This window comes from Pseudochaenichthys georgianus, chromosome 16 (assembly GCF_902827115.2).
Source record: "Pseudochaenichthys georgianus chromosome 16, fPseGeo1.2, whole genome shotgun sequence".
NCBI classification, from domain to species: domain Eukaryota; kingdom Metazoa; phylum Chordata; class Actinopteri; order Perciformes; family Channichthyidae; genus Pseudochaenichthys; species Pseudochaenichthys georgianus.
In genome coordinates, this window is record NC_047518.2 from 18,995,060 (window position 1) to 19,020,587 (window position 25,528).

The following is a 25,528-nucleotide window of genomic DNA, read 5'->3' on the forward strand; positions in this document are numbered from 1 at the left end:
CACAGACTGCTAAAGTTTCAAATGTTCTCTTTAGTTCAGTTTCCATCCTGAATGTTTTCCTATCTGACCGTGGCTGTTCTCTGTCTCCTGCTATCTGTATATTTTGTGCAGTCTATCTCTGCTCACTCTGTTGCGTCGGCGTGTTCTCCTGCGTGTTGGCCATGTGTTGCACTGGAACCAGACACCGCAAAGACTTCAGCCGAGCACGTACGAACTGCGCATGCGTGAGTGGCAATAACTCTCCTTACCAGCAGGCGGCGGTAGTGTGTATTCGTCATTCAAAACAGGCAACAACCGGAAGACAGAGAAGAAGAACAGACTGTGATATAAACAAACACATAGCGTGTGCGGTAGCTCCACCTTAGCATGTGTTCTTTGCAGGTGCTTGTTGAGGTTTGACGTGGTGTTTACAGCAGTGGATAACAGCTTCTGGCCTGGACACAGTTTGCACCTCACCGTCACATTCCTGTCTATTCTTCGGATGAACTCAAAATAATGGGCATACGTCCTCCACCCCTCGAGAGTTATCGCTGACTCAGCCATGTTTATGCAGCACTGCAGGTGGAGATGTAGTCGCGCAGATTACGTACATATAAACCTACAAAGTACTGATATAGTAAATAAAACAATAATTATTTTTATGTAGTTGTATATTGCAATAATAACGTATGGTTGTCACAAAATCCCACGGCACACCCGGACTTGCCTCACGGCACACCGTTTGGGAACCACTGGCTTAATTCAACTGATGAGTGCTATGTGAATAAATGTAAGCGATGTGATGCAAGTAGCTCTTGGCCACTTTCATTTTTTCAAAGTAGCTCTCAGATGAAGAAAGGTTGGAGACCCCTGACCTACACAATCATGAGCTGTGTATAAGGAAAACATTTATAACATACATAGCTAGTTCAGTGCATAATAATTGTATTCGAAACATAGGTCTTGCACTGCTGTAGACTTTAGAAATATGACTGCAAATAATACTCAGCACTTTTATTCAAAATAGAGCTCAGCAATACTGCAGGAGATGCCATGCATCTGCACAAGCGATTAAAATATGTTGTTCTGTAAGCACTTGCAGCCAAACAGGATTAAGATGCATATTCATGTTCCCTTTGACAACACATGGAGGCTGGATAGCAAGCAGCAAGATTCAGAGTCTGAGAATGCTGGTTCATGTGTCTGCAGGGATGAGACTGTGATCCCAACTTTGAATCTGGCCTCTGCATACTGATTACCCACACACACTCTCTCACACACTCTCTCACACACTCACACACACACACACACACACACACACACACACACACACACACACACACACACACACACACACACACACACACACACACACAGGCACATTAAATATGCTCAGCTTGGTTTGGCCGGCGGCCATTTCTCTTATATATCCATAAAACAGTACATTATTTCCCTGCAGCTTGACGCTCATGACTGATGTGCATGTTTGGTCTGTATTGTCACCCCTCCAAAAAGAAATCCAACTGAATACACAATCTTGCCATGTTGTTTAAAAAGTGACAAGAATTGTTTTCAGGTACAGTAAGACATTTCCATCATTATTTTGTTCAATTGCCAAACTATTGGGAGCTGGGTATTGAAACATGTTTTCTAGGAGAAGATATTTCTCTTAATTCAGGGATTTGTTGATAACTGTATTCGCAGTAATGGCCTATTCCTGCATGGGCTGGATTTGAATCTCGCTTTTTGACCAGGTATCCATTATGTCAGGAATTGGCTGTGCGAAGCCCCTGTTGGATCCTGCATTGTCAGAAGAGAGCAGGAGAGAACTTATCTCTGTCTCCAGACCTCCACGCAGCAGCAGCAGCAACAGCAGCACATGTCAGGTCTGGAGAAGTAGCCTGCCTTGTTATTGGCTTGATCCCACATTGCTCTGGCTGCGTGACTGAATGCTGTGACTCTCGTCCTTGCCTCTGCTTTCTCACACACTGAGCATTTCTGAACCTCCCACAGCTAACAAGTGACTTTTACAGAGCTGTGTGGTTACAGAGGATTGATGTAAATACAGTCAAAATAAATTGATAGAATGATACTTTGGAAAGAAGCAATATGGCAGGCTTCTCTCGCATCAAACCCACTCACGTCTAAATTATTCCAGTCAATTTTATTAGATCTCTATAAGCAATAAATTGAAGGAGCAGCAGCGATAATCAAAACAGGCTTCATCTGCTGAGGCCGTGGCGAGAGTCCCATTAAAAAGGCTATATCATACCAGAGGCTCGGGAGCAACGGCGGCAGCAGATGGCTCTCGTTGTGTTAACCTCAAGGCCCTGTCAGAGAATTAATATTTCACTTGCTAATTATTTTGATCTTAAATTGAGTATCATGACCTTCCTCATTCCCATTTAGCTGCCAAGATTGATATTCACATTTCTACTGAAAGACTTTAAAAGAAAGGTTGGATGTTCAAAATAAAAAGAAGTACAGACAGAGAAATCCATCCTGAAACAAAGACTTCAATGCATCTGCCCACGTGCAATGAAAAAATGGCCAAAGGAACATTTGCGACAGGCATAATGTCAGTGCAATTTGAATAATTCAGTCCATGAACACTTTCCGAATAATGTATAAAGACAATCGAGTGTACAGTCAGGTACTCAAATACATCGAATATAATGAAAAGACCCTTGAAAACAGCAACGCTCACAGCAGCAGTGCAAACCTCTATATGCTCTCCTCATTGTGATCTCATCTTGTATGAGTGCAGCAGCCCACACAGCGTATTATATCTGAATTCAATGCTTTATAGTCAAAGCAGTGCTGCATTCAGTTGAGTAGCTTGCTGCAGTATTCCTAATGGTTAATGAAGAAACAAATAGATGAATGTTTGAACTGTAAAAGATGGTGCAGAGGAATAGGGGATCAACATTGGCATGGGAAGGTGCTACAGTGAAGAACACTGCTGGATGAATATTTGCAGAAAATGTGAAGGATGTGTGTTGGAATTGTTGGACCTGAGCTTATCACATCAGCAATATTCCAAATGTCTGCCTCTGTAGCCAAGTTCTGCGGAGACCCTGGTCTGCCTGCCAAAGGACGGAGAGAAGGGCGCAGTTTCATCTTCAAGTCTGAGGTGGCGTTCAGCTGCAGCTCCCCCTATGTGCTGGTGGGATCAACAGCACGCATGTGCCAGGAGGAGGGCGCCTGGAGCGGATCGCAGCCTCGATGTATCGGTAAGGAAATATGTTTATTTCTCTCAATTCATAGAATATTCAGGTTTCAGACTGGAGTGTAATTATTTGGTTTATTTATTTGTTTGCCATACAATTATATAATTGACAGTGGTGGAAAGTTACTAAGTACTAAGATGTAATGAAGTACTGTACTTAAGTACACATTTGATGTACTTGTGTATTGTATACTAGTTTATACTTGTACTCAATTGGGGGACCAATGTTGTACTTTTTTTTAATTTATTTTACAGATGTATTTACTAGCTACTCTATATAAATTCAGATTTCAAAACACAACCCATTGGAAAAACGTTTAATTTATTATTATTTGGTATAGATTAAACCATCCAACATTATATTTAAGTAACTTAAACCATGACTGGGAACCATTACATGAATTACCAGCAATTATGCAACATATTTCACAGTTCCAGCTTCTTAAATGTGAAGCTGCTTCTGCTTTAAAATATTTAAAACATATTTCAATATGGTAATAGTTTTTTCTGCAATGAGTACTTTTACTCCTAAGATATTCTAAAAAATAATATTTGAAAACATTAAAAAAAAAACATTTAAAAAAAAAAATATTATTATTATATATATTATTTTTACCCTACTTTTTCATTAGTTTTACCAACATAACTCGATTTAATTGTATTTAAAATAACAGTTCCAAATAAATAAATCCTTTGAATCTGCCTGTTCAGTTTCTGTTAGAATGTGAAGGGTTAAATGCCGTCTCTGCGAGTAACTGTGAAGACGGGAGAGCTTGTTGGTCCCTCTCTACATTCACAGAGGGCCAGCTATAGTAACGAGAGAGTAATGTCAAATGACAGTACAATTGACCAATCATATCTTCCCTCTAAATGGGCGGGCTTTATTTTCGCGGACTTTATGACAAGTTCCGCCCGCTGTGGTCCATGGGTCTATGCAAGGGTGCAGTGACGCGTCCTAAAACCCGGAAGTAAGCTGCGCTCGGATTCCCTCGACAGAAAGCAGTGGGTTTTCTCCATAGGATTTTGGAAAATAGCTTGAATTAAGGTCTGTGGAAAACGAACCTGTTAGATAAATGCACTTTTTGTTCAGCCGGATAATATCCACATGTCTATCCTACTTTTATTAATATTGAATCATAAATCTAATCGATAGATTTATGATTAGCATAAGTTCGTTCATGATGGCTCACTTCAGTGATAGTGATGACATCGTTTGCAAAATTATTAACAGTCATTTTCAAGATTGAGTTACAATGATAAACTGGAGTGGCAAAGGATCAGCTGCATGACCCGCAAGTGCTTCATCCAAAAGGACAGGAGGATGGACTTTGTGTTTAAGTGATTCGTCATTTTCAATGTAGGCCGCCGTGCCGACTTAATTCATTTGTAATTGTTACTTGGTTGTGGGTGCCCTGTCATGATAGGTGTTTATATAAATGGTGTTGTTTTGTGTGGTAGACTCGTAGAGGGTCGCTGTCATTGATGCGTTTTGCACCCGGGCCGCTGTTGTGATATTCCGCTGAAGTATATGCTGTGACGTAATAACTCTTCTTTTTTTTCGAGGGAAGGGGGGTCAGAGGGCCTAGGTATAAAAGTCACGGCTCGCCACTGTTGAGTACATTTCCCTAATTCTACTTAAATCCTTTTACTTAAGTGCCATTCTTGTTGCAGTACTTTAACTTGAAATTGAATATTCTTTTACATTTTTATTTCTCAAGTTAAGAATCTGAATACTTGTTTCCACGGCTGATGAATGATCACTGAATCATTTCTCCCTGGATATGAGTTTTCTTCATGCAATAGATGAGCATCTTCATTTGTATCATTAAATAACAAAGGTAGTTACATTAAATATACAAGTACTATCCCACTATTCAAAATCATGCTCTGTTGATTATCTTAAAGCGACTAGCATTAATATCAAAACACATTTGAAGGTGAACTAGAATCACTGGGCTGCCATCTGGCACTGATGTAAAAACTAAATCACGAGAATGGATTGCATTATGTATAATGTTACCTCAGGGGCGATGCTTTATATTCGCAGCCCTGTGTTAATGAAGAAAATGTTTACTAAATGGGTTTTAATTTGAATTTTGTCTCACTAATGATCAAAAGTCTGATAAGTCCATGTTCCTAAAACGTGTAAAATCCCAGGAATTTCATAGTCAAGTAAACTAAAGATGGCAGGGTAATTCTGTTCATGTTACCACGTCACTTCAGTAATTGTCCTCTGGTACATGGCACACCAGAGAGAAATTGCCATTATCAATGATTGCCGCTCTGTCATATTCTCCTTTTTCTCCCCCTGCAATTCCCCGACTCATCATAACAATTTGTTTCTTGTTTCAGAGCCCATGAGATCCACATGTGAAAATCCAGGCACACCTGAGCATGGCTTCATGAATTACACAACAGGCTTTAAGGTAATGTGGGCTAAACCTGAAATGGATATATGCCGTTATATCATTTAACTCTGAACATGGTATACTAGAAAATGTATTATTATCAATTGGGTATTTTTTAATAGATGTTCCATGTTGAATCATTATTTATTCTTTGTTACGATATTGGGACAGTGCAAGGAGGACAAATGTTGTGTCTGTATCGCTCCAAGGCGGTTGCAGTATATACAAAAAAAAATGGTTCTACCACTGTGAATATGTGAAGACACAAGTGCATATTTATAGTAATGTGCATGTCAGGCAGTGTGTTTGTGTGTGTAAAACATGCAATGCTAAAATGCATCATAGTAAAAAGCCTATAACGTGACCATTGATGTGTGCTCAGTAGCTCCCTTGAGATGCTTTCTGCCAGTGTTTTTCATTTGATCCCCTCTCTGTGGCTCTTAGAGTGTCACTTCCAAGTGCAAACTATTTCTATACTACCTTCAGAAGAATATCTGAAATTAAATTTGTCCCGAATGAAAGCAGAAGAAGCTTATTATTTATTATTTAGATCACTGCTGGTAATGGCTGTGCACTTGCATTTTTTCTCCATTACTGAACGACTTTACCAATATCTCAACACGAATGATAAAGTGCTGCGTCGATGCTGCCGACAGGGAAGGTGGCTGAACATATAAGTCATTTATTAAGATGGCCAAAATTCTGCTTATCTCTATTATAAAGCTGAACGTCAGCTCCTTCGCTACTAATGTCTGTGCATCAGTTGAAAACACAAACATGGGCCATCGCCTCTAGGAATAGTCTCCATCTGCCTCCACACTCCAGATAATCATTAAAAAGGGAAAGAAACGTTAGTGCGCAGTATTTTTCCCAACCGCTTTATATTTGATGCTGGGAGCCTATTGGCATATGCATCAGGGTATTGACTCTCTCCACTTTGTGTGCTGTCTGTTTTTGGCCAGGTGGGCAGCAGAATAGACTTCCAGTGCCAACAGGGTCACCTACTGCAGGGCTCCACCACCCGCCTCTGTCTGCCAGATCTCACCTGGACCGGCGTCCAGCCTAGCTGCATCCGTGAGTGCCTGTTCTTTCTCTCTCTCTCTCAGTGTCTTGATATCACTCTCCCTGTCTTTGTTTTTTTCACCTCCCCTCCTGGAATATTGTCGCTGTTTATCTGCATTGCTGGAAACTTATACAATAGCTTTTACATCCCCCCCTCTCCCGTGGTCGATTCACTTTATCCAGTCATAACCTTTGACCTCCCGGGAGATTGCAGCTCCAGCTTCAATCAAGCTGCCATCCCAGTCATTCTGAGAGTGAGGTGTTGACCGTGATTACTGTCATTGTGTTCCAGCTACCTGAACTGTCGAACAACACCAACCAGTGCACTGCAGTTTAGACCAGTCGCTTTGCCAAGCCAAGTGCTTTTCAAAGTTGTGATTATATTTATGGCCATTTTGGAGATTCTAGATTGTGGTGCTTTTTGAATTTCATTGTATTATTCAAGTGTTTCTACCATCTCCAGTTTCCCACCATTTGAACAAATAGGAAGAATGCATGTGCAGGAACAGGCCGTAAATGCAATGCAATACATATGTATGTAATGTTTATTGTATGAGCTTTAATACAGGAGGTGTAGCAAATCTAAAAACTGAAATAATTTCCAATCTTTGTCAAAAAATATTTCGAGTTTTACAATCCATTTTACAGTAAACCACAGCATAACAAATATTACAAGAAAAAACTGGTGTTATCATTGAAGGAGCATATTTTCTCATTTATATGTTCTAATTGGTTCCTTTCCAAAAGCTGACAGCAAAAACAAAGAATCCATAAAGCACTCCACACAAGACGTGTCACCGACAGCTCCTCCGCTCCAACTGTATCTTTAAACTGCTGACCCCGTCACTCACTAAGGAGGTTGTGCATCCCCTTGCTCCTTAATGGCATTTATTGCCTGCACTATGACATGTCCATTAAAATAAAAGAGCCGTCAATGTGATTTTAGGTCAACACAACTACAGGTTAATGCCCCAGCAACTCCCCAAACTGGCACTCACACATTTAGTTTTAACCAGAACATTTCTCTCTGGAAAGGATTTGACTGTCAGGGATATCTTCATGCTTTGGAAGGTGTAGACAGCATGTTACTATGATTAACACACTTTTTATTGGAACTTTTAGGTAAAAAGGAAAATGGTTAACAAAATGGAATGTATACCTCAAAACCATAAGATACACTTCTGAGCATTGAAATTAGGGGGCCCTTGTGTGCTTTGGGGGGGTTTTCTCTTTCCTTAAAGAGCAACTTGCAGGTTAGAACCCCCAGTGAATACATGTGTAGGAAAATGATGTATACACTAGATTTTCCAGTGACATCTGGCGTCGTTTTTGTAAGACATTTTTGCTTCCTCAGTCTCAGACCACCCGCGTGTGACATCACATGAGGGAGAGCGGCCGGTCTAACGTATTAATAAACATGGTTCACAATGCTAGTTTTGACACGGAAGAGGTTGAAAATGTATATTTGTATGCATATGACAGACCACAACCTTATAATTATGAGCCTGCTAGGCGTCCAAGAGACCAGCAGCAGCCAAGGATTAGAATAAATAACGGCCATCGGAGAGAAATTGAGCTGCGGTGTGAGGAGAATCAGTGGAGTTCTCCTCACACCACAGCTGTCTTGTGAGTGACCGCCGGCGTTAGCTACAGTTAATGTTAGCTAACGTCAGTCACATCACAACATTGTAAAGTTAGCTAAATCAGGCTATAAGTAACTAAAGTAGTATTGATGATATAGTAACGTTACTGGCAGGACTGTTGATACTGATCCATAACAGAAACGAATGTGCAAGTATCAGCCGTATCTCGCGTTACCTAATGCAACTCCACACTACGTCTTACGGTGCTGTGTACCGGAGGGGAGAGAGAGAGAGGAGCGAAGGGGAAGAGAGAGAGGAATGAAGGGGGAGAGAGGGAGAGAGAGAGCAGCGAAGGGAGGGAGAGAGATGTAATGTTTGATAGGCCTCAGCTGTGAAGAGTATGTGCTGCAGGGAGGTGGATGCACCTCGTACAACGCACCCAGGAACGAACGCTAGCTCCGGTACTTTTCCTGTTAGGGAAACTGTGGACTCGATGTCCTGACAGGCTGGAGTTTGTGCAACCTGCACAAACACCAGCTCACCATGATTAAAAATGGTGAAATGCAATGTAAAATTAGAACTTGGAATTCTACCGAGGCCAGCGTAGGCTACTTAGTGAGAAATGTTGAGGCTGCACATATGTAGACTCCGCGGTCTTAAAATCCCCACAATGCTTTGCGCACGAACCAATTTCCAAGTCTTGAGCAGAAATCGTGCTCCATTTAAGGCGGGGCCTCGCATATGACGCACACCTGTTAGCCTGTTCCACAATTCTTCATTTTCCGAGGCTAGGAAGGATTCTTGCCTCGCTTCTGAAGCAAGTGACTCGGAAGACATGTGCTACCAAGCAAGTGTCCTCGACATTGAGAAACACCCAAGGAGTCCGAGAAAGTTGCTCCCCCATGTGATGTAATATGACGCGTTTGACGTAAAAAAAAAACAGGTTTTAGTAGCAGAGCTCAAAACAGCTCCTTTCCCCTCTGATTTCCTGCCCTTATGTCTCGTAAAACATATCAAATCCTGCATTAACTTTTTTAATTGTAATTTTCAGGCAAGGTTAAGCATAAATCTAGTAAAAAAAAAAACCTGCAAGTTGCTCTTTAAGTGTGTTCTATAGGTTTTTGTGCAAGTACATTCTCTCCAAAGGCTTGAATCCCAAATGAACACCAGAGGCAGTTTCTCTCCCACACACTCACTGCATGACTCCTTTATTTACTTCTGTAACTCAATGACATCACTATGTAACACTTGTGAACCTGATATGTAAGGATAATAAGGGCCCTTTTACATTTTCTTATTCACTTTTTTTGTCAACAACCAGTTTGCGTGATTATCCTCAGAGGAAACCTAATGCATAATAATAATGTCATTAATATGTAAAAAATACATGATTCTACCGATCCTGATGGAAAGGTGTTATTAGTCACCTTGTCAGAAGCATCTTAGCATTTTACCATCGACATTACACAGACTCAAGCTAAGGTCAGGAGTCAATTGCTTGATTATGTAGCCCTGATTGACAATGGTTGATATTCAACGAGCCACATGCTTAAAAATGATAATTAGAATTGTAGTGTTAGGGTTAATGGATTCCACATTGTACATAGACTGATAACAAAGGAATGAAGAATGATGAACATTACATTAAGCTACTTGATTAGTTTGTAGACCTTGAGTGTTGTTTGTAACTTTGTCAACCAACTTGTACATGTATGGCTAATGAAACATTTTAGACTGTAGCTAAAACTTTGAAAAGCCAGTGCATCATTTCATTGTATTTCATGGTGGCTGGAAATACATTTACTCACGTCTAAGTGATACATTGCATCCCAGTGAATGGCCTCTGGATAGCTCCTGTCTACAACCTTTTTGGATTTGTATACAAAACATCCCACGAGCCACGTTCACTTTCACATTGAAAAAAATACAAAATAACAATTTGTTTAGCCTTTTTGTGTAACTATGATGTTGTAAAGCCACCCACTGAAATGGCAGTCTGACAAGTTGTTCACATTTCATTCAGAAGCTCCAGGTTTTGAGGCTTTGAATTCACTCACTCAGTTCACCACGTGCAGTTTCTTCCGTTGCTCTGCGTGTCCGTGCTGAGGCTGCATAGTTTCTGGTGCTGTACTCCGGCTCTGGGACATTGCTTGTGATGGATTGAAAAATGTATCGATTTTCCCCTGACCTTGTATCTCTCCAGATTCTATCAGTCCATACTTTGCTGTAAAAAATCTCAAATGTACTATGTTTTCTTTCTGAGGAAGCTCTAACCTTCAATTACACATAGACAAGTTAAGTTAAATAGAAATACTAATGGTGAGAACAGGTAAGTTGCAAACTGGCGAAAGTATTTTTCATCAAACATAATATTCCTTAAAGTGAAAAGTTATGAGCTAAGGTTTTGCCCTGTGACTTTGCAACTCATAAGTTAATTGAATGGTAAATGGTAGAAACAACATTTATAACGTACTGTAAATTCTGGGATCACAATGTTATCATAAAAGACTGTTAGAGTTTATTTTCCGGTGTATAAATATATCATTATTTCATATAAAATAACACGTCAAATAAATCATGTGACATTGTGTTAGTATGAACGTAGGCATTGAGCAGAATAATTAATAAAGGTGCAATGTTACATGGCATACCTTGTATTTCTAATTTATATACTTATGACTATATTTGATTATTTTGCACTTAAAAAAGTCTAGTTAAATCATTGAAGATCAAGAAACATTAACCCAAAGGTCATTCTAAATGTCTGCTTTAATATAAATATTTGTATTTATAATATTTGTAAATATTTGCCTGGCCGATAGTACATTGTGAGAGAGTGAGGTTATGTATATGTTTTGAGAATGAGTGCTTTTGTATGGGTCCGACACGCTGTGTTGACCCTCGGTCAAAACCGCCATAAATCCTCTAAAATACCTTTCTCTGGGATTAAATGGTCTTCTGTTACTGTGAAGCCACTTAAATGGATTTAAAAGTAAAGCCAACGAATCCTGTTCTGCTGATGGAAGCAGAAACCTGGAGGGATTATCAACAACAGATTTAATAGATGAAATGGCTGCAACTGAGAGCGTCACATCACTTGAGCCTATCATGTCACCTTTTATATCAGATTAATATTTTTGCTTGTACTGTAGGTATCGCAAATCCCCCCCCCCAAATAATTCCAAACCCACTCTGATGATTCAAAAAAGAGTGAAAATATATTGAAACTTCACAACATTGTTATGCTTGGTTGAGGTGGCAAATGTAGTTGTTCAATAAATACAAGATGTGATACAGTGCAATGGAAAGATATTTTAGTTAATAAATTATGAGGAACATCAAGCATGAGACTTCAAGGTCAACTGAAGTCTGTGCTCCACTGAAGAGATACACAATTGCGTCAGGTCAACGGTCTCCTCTCGCTCCATACAGATGTAACCTTCCTCACATTTACATGAAACAGCAGTAATACATTGTTTGGATCCAGTTTTCTAGGCTGGGACTCGGACGCTTGAATTTGATTATGTTCCTTGACTAAATGCTTTATTGGACAACCAACTTTTTCAGCTGACTTTTCAGGGCTTTAAGTGTATTTAATGAAACTAGCAAACTTCACAGCATTCTTTTATTGAAACCTTTATTGCAAAGTCTTATCAGCCACTTCTAATTTTCAAGAATACATCACGTTTTACATCAAGGCTCACAAACATGCTTGGAATAAACTGCTAGTCCTTTGTCCTCCTGCTGTTGCTGGCCATCCTCCTAGACTGGAACATACATCCATCAGCAGGACTGTCTCTGTGTGTCTGCCTCTATCTGTCTCCTTCTGTCTCTGTCCCTAACTAATGCACTCAGTCTCTATCAGAGATACCAACTTCGTACTGTGAACAATACACAGTGCGAGTGTCTTTTGAGGCCTCGTGTTATCTCAGGAGCAAAGCCTGCTGGGCTGTTTGAAGTGTACATAAACATGGCACTGAGATGCGTCTTTGATAAAACAACTCCTCGGCCTTGGAAGTGTCTTCAGTATTCACTTGTAGAGTGTCTCCAACCACCCTGGACATTTGCTGACAGTTTGTCATTTTAAATGGGTTACATGGATTTGTGCTCAAGCGGTTCATTTAATTATGTATGTTCTTATGTATTTAAGTCTCCACACTTTATATCTACAACTTACAGTATCAAGCTGTTTTCTCTCTATTGCAGTGTAAATAGATACCCATTATATATCCTACAGGCAGATAATAAACTCGGTCACACAGAGAGACTTATACAGCTTTTATGCTTTTTCCATTCATTTTTTCTCTAAGGAAACTTAATTGTTATAGCCTGTGTTAAGGCTGCTCGATTATGGCAAAAATCCTAATCTTGATTATTTGGGTCAATAATTGATATCACGATTATTAAAAACGATTATCTATTTACTTTGAAAACATCCATTTATTGAAAAATAAATTGAACAGAATGTTTTTAACAGTTGATTACCCTGAACTATAATTCAATGGAAAAACCAATAAAAATGTTTTCTTTAAATAATAATAATAACAATTTTTTTTTTTTAAATCGTTTTATTTCGAGTATGTTGTTTTCATAATCTTTGCAAGCCAAAATCGTAATTGCGATTAAAATAGGATTAATTGAGCAACCCTAGCCTGTTTAGCTGAATGCAGTATATGAGGAATAGGAGCGTTATCCTCATCGAATTTAGCCTACATTTTCACCTTGCACCTGTTTTACAATCTAGTACCCTATCCCTATCAAACGTCAACAAAATGAATATCCATCAAGAGGAGTTTCCTGTAGTCTCCTCATCTTTCATAAAGCCCAGAAACGTTCATCCTTTCTTCATCCTAATGCAACTAATGTCTTTAAGACGCCACTTGAGCCCATTTGGTGCTGGGACTCATTCCCAGCTGCCTCCCATGTGACAGCTGGCAACGTGTTCTTTCACTCACAAGCTTCACAGTTATTTAGCTATTTTCACATTATTGTTGAGCCTGAATGATCATCTCCTCAGTGTTTTGGTGGTGCAGTGTGATTTTGATAATTTTTTTGTTTTTTAAAGAGTTTGTTTGGCAACACAGCAATAACAGCTTTTGTCCCTAGCTTCTGATTCAGCGAAAGCTTGTGAACTAAGCTTTTCAAGTCATTCCTGAATCAGCACAACACTAGCTTCTTGCTTTGTGAAACAGGATAATTAAACAAGCTAACAAATGCACCGACAGCAATGTGAAAACGGACTTGCAGTTTAAAAAACTTGAGACACAATACAACATATATTTATATTCAAGTGGCTGTTTGTTGTTTTCCGATTAGCTTTTCGGGGTAACACCTGTCCGACTCCCAGGACATAGGCGGCTCTCATAAGCCCCCTATTAGCAACTTATTCCAGTCGGCATTCTTCTTCCTTTCCAGTGTCCTCAAGTGTCTGTGACCTTGCAACCCATTTGCACATTCTTGTAATGAAAAACATTCTCGCAAGATATCCTTCTCTTCAGCACTGTTTTGCAAGGACACATATACGCTTAGTCTTGTATGGTATCAACCGGGAAAGTTTTGATTGGTTCAATAAACACAAAAACACTAAATATGTTTTCAAACTATTGCGGAATGATTCTACCAGACCTTACTGTTGTACTGGCACCTTGTGTTTTGCAATCCAATGCTATGGTGAAATTAATCATAGGATTGACACATGAATTATTTTAACATAACTAAAGCCCACTACATGTTCCAGGCTAATTGCGTCTAAATGTAGGCATTGTATCTCCCAAGATAGTGTGTCCACATTCATAATAGAATATAAATTAGACATATTAATGTATCAATATGTTCCCTAATAGCTCCCTAGTCTCAATTAAAATATAAAATGTGTGTGCTATCTTTTTTCCTAACCCTCCTATCTACAACAGCGAGTGCTAAATGATCTTCCTGTCTCTGTCTGTGCCCGTCTGTGTGTGCAGTCGTCTATGCTGTGTATGAATTGTATTGGGCTTCATTTGTATGTGTGTGTACCAACGTGTCTGCCCTCTGCTTGCTCTCCAGCACACTCCTGCAAGCAGCCGCGGAGCCCGGCCAACGCTGACGTTGTGGGTCTAGACCTGCCCTCCTACGGGTACACCCTGGTGTACTCCTGTCAGCCGGGTTACTTCCTCTCCGGGGGTTCAGAGCACAGAGTCTGCCGCTCTGACAGCAGCTGGACTGGCAAGGTGCCTGTGTGCAGAGGTACGCTGTTGGCAGGGGTCTGCGGGGGCAGGTGATGGAGAACGAGTTCAAATGAGGGGAAGATTTAACATTTCTACAAAAGTGTCGGGTTTTTAGGATTTGGCGCTTCGTATCTCAATATCCACTTTGTGACATTTGCATTCATGTTCACTGATAGTTGAGACAAATAAGACACTAATCAAATGTTTTAGTTTCTGTGATGTTTTCTCAGTAAAGCTACTGTGTCACTGTACTGTCAGCTAATTAGAGTCTGCATCTTAAGTTTATTTTTTAACATGAAGCGTCAACAGGGTGGTGATTTATATATGTTTGTGTAAACTGAGCAAAAGTCCCAGAGTTGTTAACAAATTGAGGAAGAGTTTAAAGTAGTCGGCATGTTATGGTTGTTTACTTTTCCAACATCCTCCTGCAGTTCAGCCCAGCTGTGTTCGTTTTTGTGACTTACATACTTACGTTCCTCTGCAGTCGGATCCAAATCACAAGAGAAAACTGTCAAACCCGTAATGGGAATACCAAGCCCAAAAATAAATGGTGAGTTTTGAATTTCACAAGCTGTTGAACTGGTAGCTACAGAAATCTGCGGCACTGAACAAAATGTATCACCGTACACAGTATGTGTGTATCTGTATCAGAATCATAAAGGTTACACTTACTTTTCAGCTTCTAGTTTTTAGTGCTGTTCCTCAAAGTCAGCGTTCATTTCAGTGGAGATCAATAATTAATATAATAGAAAAAATGCATTAAACAGTATACAATGTTTGCATCATGACCATAACATGTGATATTACTGCTCGTGTGCAATTTGTAGCTCTTTCTAAGTGATTCAATCACTTGTACAAAAACATCATTAAATACAAATGAGTACTATAGTGTAACATATTACCAAGTTGTACATATGTGCATTACAGAATACCTACAATGTAATACATATTAGAAATGTATTAGGAACCTCATTTGCACACAAATGTAACTTCTTGCAGATTATTGCATTATTCATGTGACCGTTAACATTATATTTATTATGTAAATATTAATTTATAGCACCTAATCTGCCCTGAGTGTTATTTAAAATGTAATTGCATAAAGAAAGAATAAGAACTTAAGATAACTTTAATAGAAAATAAGAAATGACTACAATTGACCAGCTTTATTGTTTAGGAAACCTCCATAAAAATGAAATCCGACACCGACCTTTAAGCCAGGTTTCAACTTTGCCATTTATGTTTCATTATTTTTTCAACCTGCAATACTAAATGCAATTACACCAGCATTACCTATACTTTGATATTTGAACAAAGATGGACATAGTAATAAACATGTCGTGCTAAACATGGGCATGTTAGTACGGTGGCCCTGAAGTGCAAGACACCACAGCATTTCACAAAACACCACAGCATTTCACAAAACACCACAGCATTTCACATTGGACGGAAAGGGTATTCCTTTAGGGAGAACACTTCTTGTTTGTGATTGGACAGAGCCAGCCAGAGAAGCACTGCTGTGATTGGTTGTTTTTGCTGCCAGTCAATAAATGACGCTTCGTGATTAGCCCAACACATCAGCCGTTAGCTGTTAGCACACACTCAGAGCTCACAGCTCCTCATATCTGTTCAGAAACTGGACAAAAGTTAAACATGTACAAACCACAGACTGTCTATGTCATGGTGAATACAGTCGCTGCTTTATTTATGTCTGTATGACGTTGTTGTGAGCGTGGACGGAGCAGCTACAGGTTAGTTCAGCCTGATGGATCCGATTCCGATAGGATTTACATGGAGATACGGCCCGCCCCCTCTCCAGCGTCTTGTTTGAATGACAGGAGTAAATACAGAATGAATGCTTTATTAACTCATGGTTTTTAAGGGGCTTATCTCCATGTAAATACTATGGTAGACCACCCAATATTCGCATTGCTCTAATCGCTCGAGTTTCACCGCGGCTGTCAGCTGTGTTTGCTCCTGTCAATGCTGTCATTCAAACAAGAGGCGCTGGAGAGGGGACGGGGCGTATCTCCATGTAAATCCTACACCAAAATGAACATATTTGACCGTGATTTAATTGTAATACACGTTTCAAAGTGATGCCGAAGTAACTACATACTGATAGCAGTTAGTAAAAACCATGAATTAACGCTTTGACAAGTCTGCAGACAAGACGGCAGGCGAAAAGCTTTTAAAATGCGTGTTTTCTGAATCGGATTCATCAGGCTAAACTAACCTGTAGCTGCTCCGTCCACACTCACAACAACATCATACAGACATAAATAAAGCAGCGACTGTATTCGCCATGACATAGACAGTCTGTGGTTTGTACATGTTTAACTTTTGTCCAGTTTCTGAACAGATAGGAGCTGTGAGATCTGAGTGTGTGCTAACGGCTGATGTGTTGGGACCATACGTTGTGGGACCATGGTTGGGACATATTTCGCTGTCGGGTGTTGACCAATCACGAAGCGTCATTTCTTGACTGGCAGCAAAAACAACCAATCACAGCAGTGCTTCTCTGGCTGGCTCTGTCCAATCACAAACAAGAAGTGTTCTCCCTAAAGGAATACCCTCTCCGTCCAATGTGAAATGCTGTGGTGTTTTGTGAAATGCTGTGGTGTTTTGTGAAATGCTGTGGTGTCTTACACTTCAGGGCCACCGTATGTTAGCATTGTCATTATGAGCATGTCAACATGCTGGCATTTGCTTTGGCATTTAGCTCAAAGCATTGCTGTACCAAAGCATTACATCGCAGAGCCGGCGTGGTCCTGGACTCTTTGTCTGTTTCTGTTAAGATAGTCAAAACCCACACACACAAGTGAGAGATATTACTTTGGTATAAGTCTTATCCTTGAGACCAACAGGTTTAAGTATTCAGCTAAAGGTCAAAGCAAACTATTCAAATGTACGGAGGAAGGTGAAACTGTACTCTGAAAGAATATGCAGGCCGCTTTTAGCAACGTATAGATTTACATCTCACTTAATCAGTTTCATACAAAGTAATACACTGTTGGCAAATTCAGTTGTTACAAAAATGTGATACACGACATCTAAGTACCACTTAACCTTAACTGCTTTTTGTGCCAGCCATAATTATTCAGACATATTATGAGGTTTGGTTAATGCCGTTAATGACAAGCAGTCGTATAATTGATTCATAGCTTCCTACGGAATATATTACCAGTAGATAATGACAGTGGTGTGAAACTTCTATTATAAAGTTAATCAATGCAAAACAATTTCCCAGAATCCAGAGTTATCTTCTCCTGAATGCATTTAATTATCATTAATTGAGATTGCCATCGCATATAAGAAACAATGATATAACTCAAACTGAGTGAAAAGACTTTTATCAGCTGTTTGATCCCACTACATATCTAATTACCATTTTGCAGCGTGGGTGCACGTGTACAGCCTGCATTGAAAACACAATATTCATTTATAAATAAGATGAACAGAGATGTAATGAGAGTGATTTTGATACCATATGTAATGGTATTATATATTACAGTTATTTAATGCCATTATTTAATGATGTTTTTCTTTCCTGAAGTTCCCGATGATGTCTTTGCCCCTGATTTCGTGTGGAAGGGTTCCTATGACTACAAAGGCCAGAAACAGCCGATGACTCTGACAGTCACAAGCTTTAATGCCACAATGGGGAAAGTCAATGTAACTTTGACTGACAGTAGCATGGAGTTTCTGCTCTCTGGTGAGTCATCAATAAATCATCTGTCTTCTACTTCCTCCTCTCTCTACCTCCGTGTGTCCCTTCCATTTATTTTGAGGCTGCCTCATGTCAATCAGTCAATCACCAAATGATCTCATGCATGAGAGTGGAAATTAACTATTGGCTCTAAAGGCAGATGTTTTAGTCTGCCGGCTCCTGTCCTCCCTCTTCCCTTGCTGTTCTCTTTTCTCACTGCTCACTGGTATCTCTTTATTCGCATCATTTCTCATGTTGCCTCCTGCCCTCTACCTCTTAGGAATGTACAAGCGCCAGGAGGCCCGGCTAATGCTCCTGCTGTACCAGATGAGAGCGCTGGCCCACAGCTCCTTGAGCAGGATTACTGATGAGACCTGGGCAATGGACGGATTTGTGAGTATACACAGGCATTTGATGCAGCTGGCGAGTGATCTTTCAAAAATAACCAAGAGCTGTGACTGTCTTTTTTCTTATATTATTTAATATTTCTTTCTTGTTCAGTCTGACAGACAGAAATAGTACATGCAATGGGGCAGTAACTGCTTGGGAGCCAAACATGAGCCTTTTCTCGCACTGAATCACTCCAATGTTTTATTAATTTGGGTTTCTCATCCTACTTACACTGCCAACACAAAAAAAGAAATCACAATACATGAGAAGAAACTGTGACGACAAGCGGAGGAGTCATTTCCTGGCTTATTGTTTGTTTTTGTTTACATATTTCTGGCTGTACATCAGATGCACCAGTGGCTCTGCTTAAGCCATTTCCATATTCCCGCTTGACTATTTGCTAAATAAACTCAGACACCTGATATCTAAGGGACGTGGAAGAACTGCTGTACAATTTCAGATGGTGGATTTGAAGTTCCTCATCTAAAATAATCTTCAAGGTCCACTTTATCAGAGCGGGTGGCAGCTGCCAAGCTATTGATAGCACACCGCACAGCTTCTAAAGCAGGGTTTAGAAGAACAAAGACGGAGTGTGTTGAATGTCATACTAACTACAGTATCCTGAATGTTGTTTTAGATGTGGCGTGAATAGATACAACAATATCGAAGTGCCAACAACATCGGATTTTAGTAATGCAGTTGAAACAAAACAGGCAGGTTTCTCAAGCTTTGTGTTGTTTATTTGTTATCTTCTAGGTTTCAGCTGAGCCTGAGGGTGGCAGCTATGTGTTCCAAGGCTTCATACAGGGCAAAGACTACGGACAGTTTGGACTACAGAGACTGGGTAGGTGTCATTTCAAATACACTGTTGCCATTACCAATCGAATATGGAAGAAGAGTAAAGAAAATATTCTTGCATTTGTTGTGAATTATTTATGTTATAGCAGTTTTGACACTTGAAGGCTATTTGCAAATTCATCTGCTGAAGAGGAAAGTGTATACAGTAGATACTCATCTTAAATCTGAGTGTGACCCACACGTCCAAGCATGATTTGTGACACCACAAGAATTTGAGGTCGCGTTCACACCAGCCTTGTATAGTCCGGTTGAATCGAACCCTGGTGCGTTTAGCCGCTTGGTGCGGTTCGTTTGGGTCGGTGTGAACGCAGTCCGAGACCTCTGAAGTGAACTAAACAACCGGACTCTGGGCCGCTAAAAGAGGTGGTCTCGGACCGCTTGCTAGTGACCTCTGGAGCGGTTCATCGCTGGTGTGAACGCAGTCCGCACCAAAACATAGGAAGCGTAGTAGGCCTATATATGTGTCACAAGAACGCGGATGTCTTCAAAATCGTTTGTGGAAGAGTGAAGCAGAATGAAGTGTTGAACAGTGTCGTGTAAATTAAAAACAACTGTCAAAACTATACATAAAAGTCAGAGCCACCTGTCGTCGGTGAAACCCCCTCCTTACTGCCGACCGTCTCATTATATGTGTTATAATGTTTGTTATCGCACGTTGTCTGATTATATAATCGCATGCGCCGTCTGCTAAAGTCCATTGATATGCTCTCCAGATTAACAACAGCGTGAAAATAACCTGTGCAATCTGATATTGACCATCCATTTGTTTTTGAAAACTGTTCAACTGGATTTGTATTCTTGACTTCAGAGTTTATCTTCAGCATAAACGTTTTCTTTTTATAATAAGCAAAGCTAGATTGCAGTTATAGAGAGGGCCACTGCCGAGTCATGCCATTCAAATGATGGCACCATTTGTCTGCAGTATTTCATAGACCCCTCCCCCTCACAGCAATATGACAGAAGCTGCCACACATTGTGTGAAAGCTTGGTTCTGTGTGACCACAGTCTGCACATATACTGTGAGTGAGCAACACAAAGTCAAAGCCCTTGCCTTGTGTCACAGGGGAGCATAAACACAACGTTCCCATGTGGTGATCTGTGCTCTTTAATGATCAACACAGTAAGCTTACATTGTAAACCAGCCTGTTAGAAAACCAATCTGCACATGTAGACTATTCAGGTTATTATGAAGTTATAAAAAGCGTTAAAAATGCAATCGCCTCATTCAAAGACGCTCTGATTGTCACTGGTGTTCCCACTGAGATGGGGTTTTCTTTGCTCCTTTTCTTTGGCATTATACAAGAACAAATATACAACAGAACACTGAAACCCTTAAGGTTTAAGAAAATGTGAGTTATATGGCTCACTCCAAGATTTGTAACCCCTCCTTTGCAAAAAAAAACTACTTCATTTCTGCTCTGGATTGACAGGATACATACTTTACATTTATAGTGTGTCAGCCACTGACATAGGCGCAAAGTGGATTATTCCCTTCCACATCTTCGTCCTTCATTATTTTGTGTTCAACATTCATGTTGTCATCATCTCTTCAACAAGATTATCACAGTGATCGTTATCGGTAAGTTCATTATGCCTGGCGTCTTTATCAACGGGCTGCCACGTCTCCGACTTGTCATCACTGTGATCCTGTTCATCATCACCATCACCATCATCATTATTGTCACCAGCAGAAGATACGTAACTTTCTATTTTTCCATTGAGTTTCTCCAGTTTGTTGCATTTAATCATCTGAATATTTTGATGTTCTTCGTTAACATATTCTCTATTTTTCATATTATTTTTTTCTTCCAGGTTTGAGCGTGAGAGAGAATGTCACACTCGCTGACCCTGAAACCAGCGGCTCCACCAACAGCAGTTCTGTTGCTGTCGCTATCCTCGTGCCTTTCTTTGCCCTCATCTTCGCAGGCCTCGGATTCTATCTCTACAAACAGCGGTATGTACCCCAGTGTCTTCCATACTAGCTTATCCCATTAAATAGCTACTTTGTTCTGGATCTGTGCTATTCCCACATCAGAAAGAAAGTTCTAAATGTTCATGAGTCTGTGCCTCCTGTTGAGTTCAAAAGTTATTAAACAAACATTTGATGTTGGAAAGTTTTCAGAAACCCAGATTTAAGTAGGCATTTTCCCGGTTTGCAGCCAGAGGAAATGCAAGTCAAGATGAGGTAGATACTGCAAAACGGGTTCTCACTGGATACAGTAGCTTACTTGTGAGAGGCTTCAAAGCCTGATGCAATTTTAGTCAACATGTCACCGCCTTGCACAGCAGCGTACGTCAGGCAAGAGAACCACTTCTTCATTATGATAATGTACTGTATGGAGACGGGTACATTTGGTCCTTATTTACACATATCTCTTAAAACAGTACATCGACGCAGAGCCTGTATCGGGGCATTGGGTCTCCACTGACTGATCTTTTCAATAATAATTACCATTCAGCCTACTGCAGCTGTCCAAACCAAGATAATGGAGACATGTTTATTGGATTGGAAGGAAGAGAGATAATTAGGATACTGTCTCTGAACTAATATGCAACCTCCTTTGTCATTCCCTCAGGAAAACAGATAAAGCGCAGTACACAGGATGTTCTGTCCACGAGAACAACAATGGACAGGCAACTTTTGAGAATCCCATGTACAACACCAACACAAAAGCCGCTGAGGGGAAAGTTGTCCGCTTTGACCCGAATCTCAACACCATCTGCACCATGGTTTGATGTCTACAGAGTATGAGCGATGGACAGAAGGGGAGAGAGACACATAGAGGGAGAATACAACTTCTCCTTGTTTGCTTAACATTAATATATCGACATATTTATATTTTCCCTGTTTCTGATGGCATACAACAAAGACAGAGATTTGCTTCAGAAATATAAAGCACACTATCAGCAATGCTTGCGGCATTTGCAATCGATCATATACAAAAGGTAAAGAACTAAAGAAGAGAGGAAGAAGAGGTCCCACACCTCCCGGATCTTCCCGTAGCGCGGAGGAGAGAAGTGTTCTTTACACTCTGTGAGTGTTGGCTTTATGAAAAAAAGAGCCTCTGGCATATAGATAAAATAGAGTATTTTATGCTCTGTAGTATAAATATAGAGGTGTTACTTCACAATGCCAAATGAAAAATGAAATTCTTTCCTTACAAGAAAACAGCCCAAATCTCAACCCTTTTTGTTTTCTTGTCCTCGTCATTTATCCCAACTAGAGTTATTTCTTTCTTATGGAGGTAAGTAGCCTCTCACCTGTGAGTTGAACAATGTTGTCTTTAAATTCTATTTCCCAGGCAGTGAAGTGTGTGTGAGAGGAGATGAGGATGAAGAGAAGAAACTGCCTCTCTTTGAATAGCATGTGCCAATACACAATTAAGAGGTATAATGGACCATATAACTTTGAACAGACCTCTCTGTTCAAAGTTGTATGGTCCATTATACCTCTTAATTGGACGGTGCCTCCTACTGACAACATTTGTGGCCAGGGATTTAATTACCGAAGTGCAGTATCATTTTTTGGAGTGCGTTTGGGAATGCTAGGGCTTTGGTTGTTACAGTGCAGGGTCTCTGACAACAATAGAGTGCGTTTTGCCCACCAAAGATGTAGTAAACATTAGGGTTTATTATCACATTGTGTGCAATGAATTAGTTTTTGCCAGAAATGTTTGAGTATGAGATTACTGCACCTTTCAGTAAACGGCCCGTCCACACAGCGGCGTTGGAAGCTTCTGCCCATTCACTTTGAATGGGGTGACGTCAATTTTCGCCGAACTGCATTGTGGGAAGCAGAGCGGAGCTTTCCTGGTGTTTCAGGCTGCAAAAGTTGAGCAATGTTCAACTTTTGAAGCCTCGGCAGAAGCGTCAGCCAATCAAATCCCGTTTATGCTGGGATTGACATACCGCAGTTCATTTCCATATTCCAAAGAAAATGGAGGATAAATTAGTTATTGCGGTAGCAAATCACCCGGTTCTTTACGACCAGTTCCTATTTACTTACCGGGATACAAACCGGAGGAACCAGGCATGGAGGGAGGTGGCAGAGACGGTGGGTGAAACTGGTAGGTTTTCGCCTGTTTGGGGAGTTTATATCCAGTTTACTTCGTTTTTTTTGCTTTGTATGTCGGGGGCGGGAGATTCATGTGATTGGTTGTTGGTCGCGTTGCTCGCATAAAGTCCCCCAAGCTTCAGACACGCCCACCTCCAAGATTTTTCCAAAGGCGCTGTGTGGACGGGCCGTAATGGTCACGTAGGGTACATCCAGCTATTTAAGTTATGAAACTATTATTTTTTTTAATCATTTTCCAGTGTCCCAAATGAACCACATTTGATGTGAATAAACCCCAGCCTTGAACCTGTATACATCATGAATCTCAAAGTAGGAGTTCCTTGATTATTCTTTCAGGTTTTATAGAATGAAAAGTCGAGAACATACAGTGCACAGTTCCTAAAGCTTGCCATGTTTCACAGAAGTTTATTTAAGCCTGGATGTTGGTGAAAATAATACAAGTGCAAAGATGTGTCAGTGAGCACTCGGAGGCTGGGAGTGTATCTTGTTTTATGATGATAAAATATTTGACATGCAGTTGCCTTTCCTTAAAGTATTTCCAAGACATAGCAAGTCAACTTCCACATGATCTCTGATTTCTCATTAACAGAGCAGTGTTTGCGTTTCTATAATTCTTTTGGGAAACTGTGCCTTAGTCAGTTAATCCTCGATCCATACTCCTACTCTGAGATGATTGATGAATACACGGCCAGGGCCTATCGTATTGACACAAATGGTTACGTCCATGTCTTACTGACCCATCAGCTTCTGCCAACAAATGTACAGTATACATACAACAGTTTGCACACTTTACCAGGAGCCACCATCAGTATTGTACTACCATTCAACTACCACGTATGTTTTAAAAATAAAAAAATGAATTTGACACTGTCATCACATTCCTACATCATTGCAGTGCCTTGAATACTGTATGGGCATATGTTTTTAAGGGATACATAGCATTTGCATTAGTAAAACTGTACATGAGTGTAATTAATCTGCACAGTTTGCAATGATTTAGCTGAGTGATGTCAGCTCTGAGGTTTATCGAAGAATAGGTTTCTCTGAAAAGCAGAACATAGTTTCATACCTGTGCATGTTGGCAAAAAGTGATCCAGTATAGCAATTGCTGCTACATGTATAGTACTTTGTATCACTATGTTGATTCCTGTCATTGCTGTTACATTTTGTACATTTATACAGTTTTGATACGTTATGGCATTCTTTCGAAAGATGTCTTGTGTTATCGATATGTAATATATTTTGCGAGTTCATATTTCTTATGGATGAGAAAGAAATGCACCTAGTAAACACAGTACACTAAGTCAGTCCCACATCCGACTCTGGAGTAGAGTGGAATGCTTTTAAATGTATCACACAATTGTTATCCCATTCAAAAACCTGTGTATATGAATATGTACATATTACAAGTTTTGTAAAGAGATATATTTTTTATGCAAATAAAGCATTTGTAAGTTATTGAATATGTTGTGTAAAATTTCACTTGTAAATGTCATGTAAGATCAAAAAAATGTTTTGTATTTTTTCGTTATAAGCAATGTATAAATCCTTAATTTATATATAAAATAATGAAATGCTATGATGCTATGTTGCTATTCTCTTTATTAATAGAGATGTCGTAGCTTGGTCAGGTCTCGGATACAATACTCACAAAGAAAAAAATGTTGCCATGTTCTAAGCAGAGTGCTCTTATCATTCGGTCTGCTGCTTCTCTAAGTTGCGACTTTTGCAGATTTTTTTAATGAGTTCTACACTTGCTGACTTGCCTGGTCAGGACAAAATAAGCACTGATATTATCTTTGTCAAAGGGACACTGTAGATCTTTAAAAGGCTGCCTGTTGTTGCTAGGCATTGTGGTCAATAATCCTTGTTAACATGAACACCTTATGTGAGCAGAAATTCAGTCTCAACCTTAAGCATTTGAACAGAAGTGAAATGGTGGTATAATTCTACTTCCTATCGGCAGTCGAACTGCAGCATTGGCTACTCTGAGTCTGGTTTGTCTCATTTTACCTGCCTCTCTCTGTCA

General features: G+C 40.0%; 1 protein-coding gene across 1 annotated transcript in view; it reads left to right on the plus strand.

The window, feature by feature from the left end:
* Positions 1-24,994, plus strand: part of LOC117461335 (CUB and sushi domain-containing protein 3-like) — a 262,738-nt gene extending 237,744 nt beyond the window's left edge. Inside the window, 10 exon segments of the mRNA XM_034103156.2 lie at positions 3,039-3,212; positions 5,561-5,634; positions 6,579-6,690; positions 14,307-14,486; positions 14,952-15,017; positions 18,024-18,182; positions 18,457-18,569; positions 19,323-19,410; positions 21,237-21,378; positions 22,001-24,994. Coding sequence (XP_033959047.2) covers positions 3,039-3,212; positions 5,561-5,634; positions 6,579-6,690; positions 14,307-14,486; positions 14,952-15,017; positions 18,024-18,182; positions 18,457-18,569; positions 19,323-19,410; positions 21,237-21,378; positions 22,001-22,160 — 1,268 coding nt within the window. The 3' untranslated portion in view covers positions 22,161-24,994.
* The last annotated feature ends 534 nt before the right edge of the window (positions 24,995-25,528 follow it).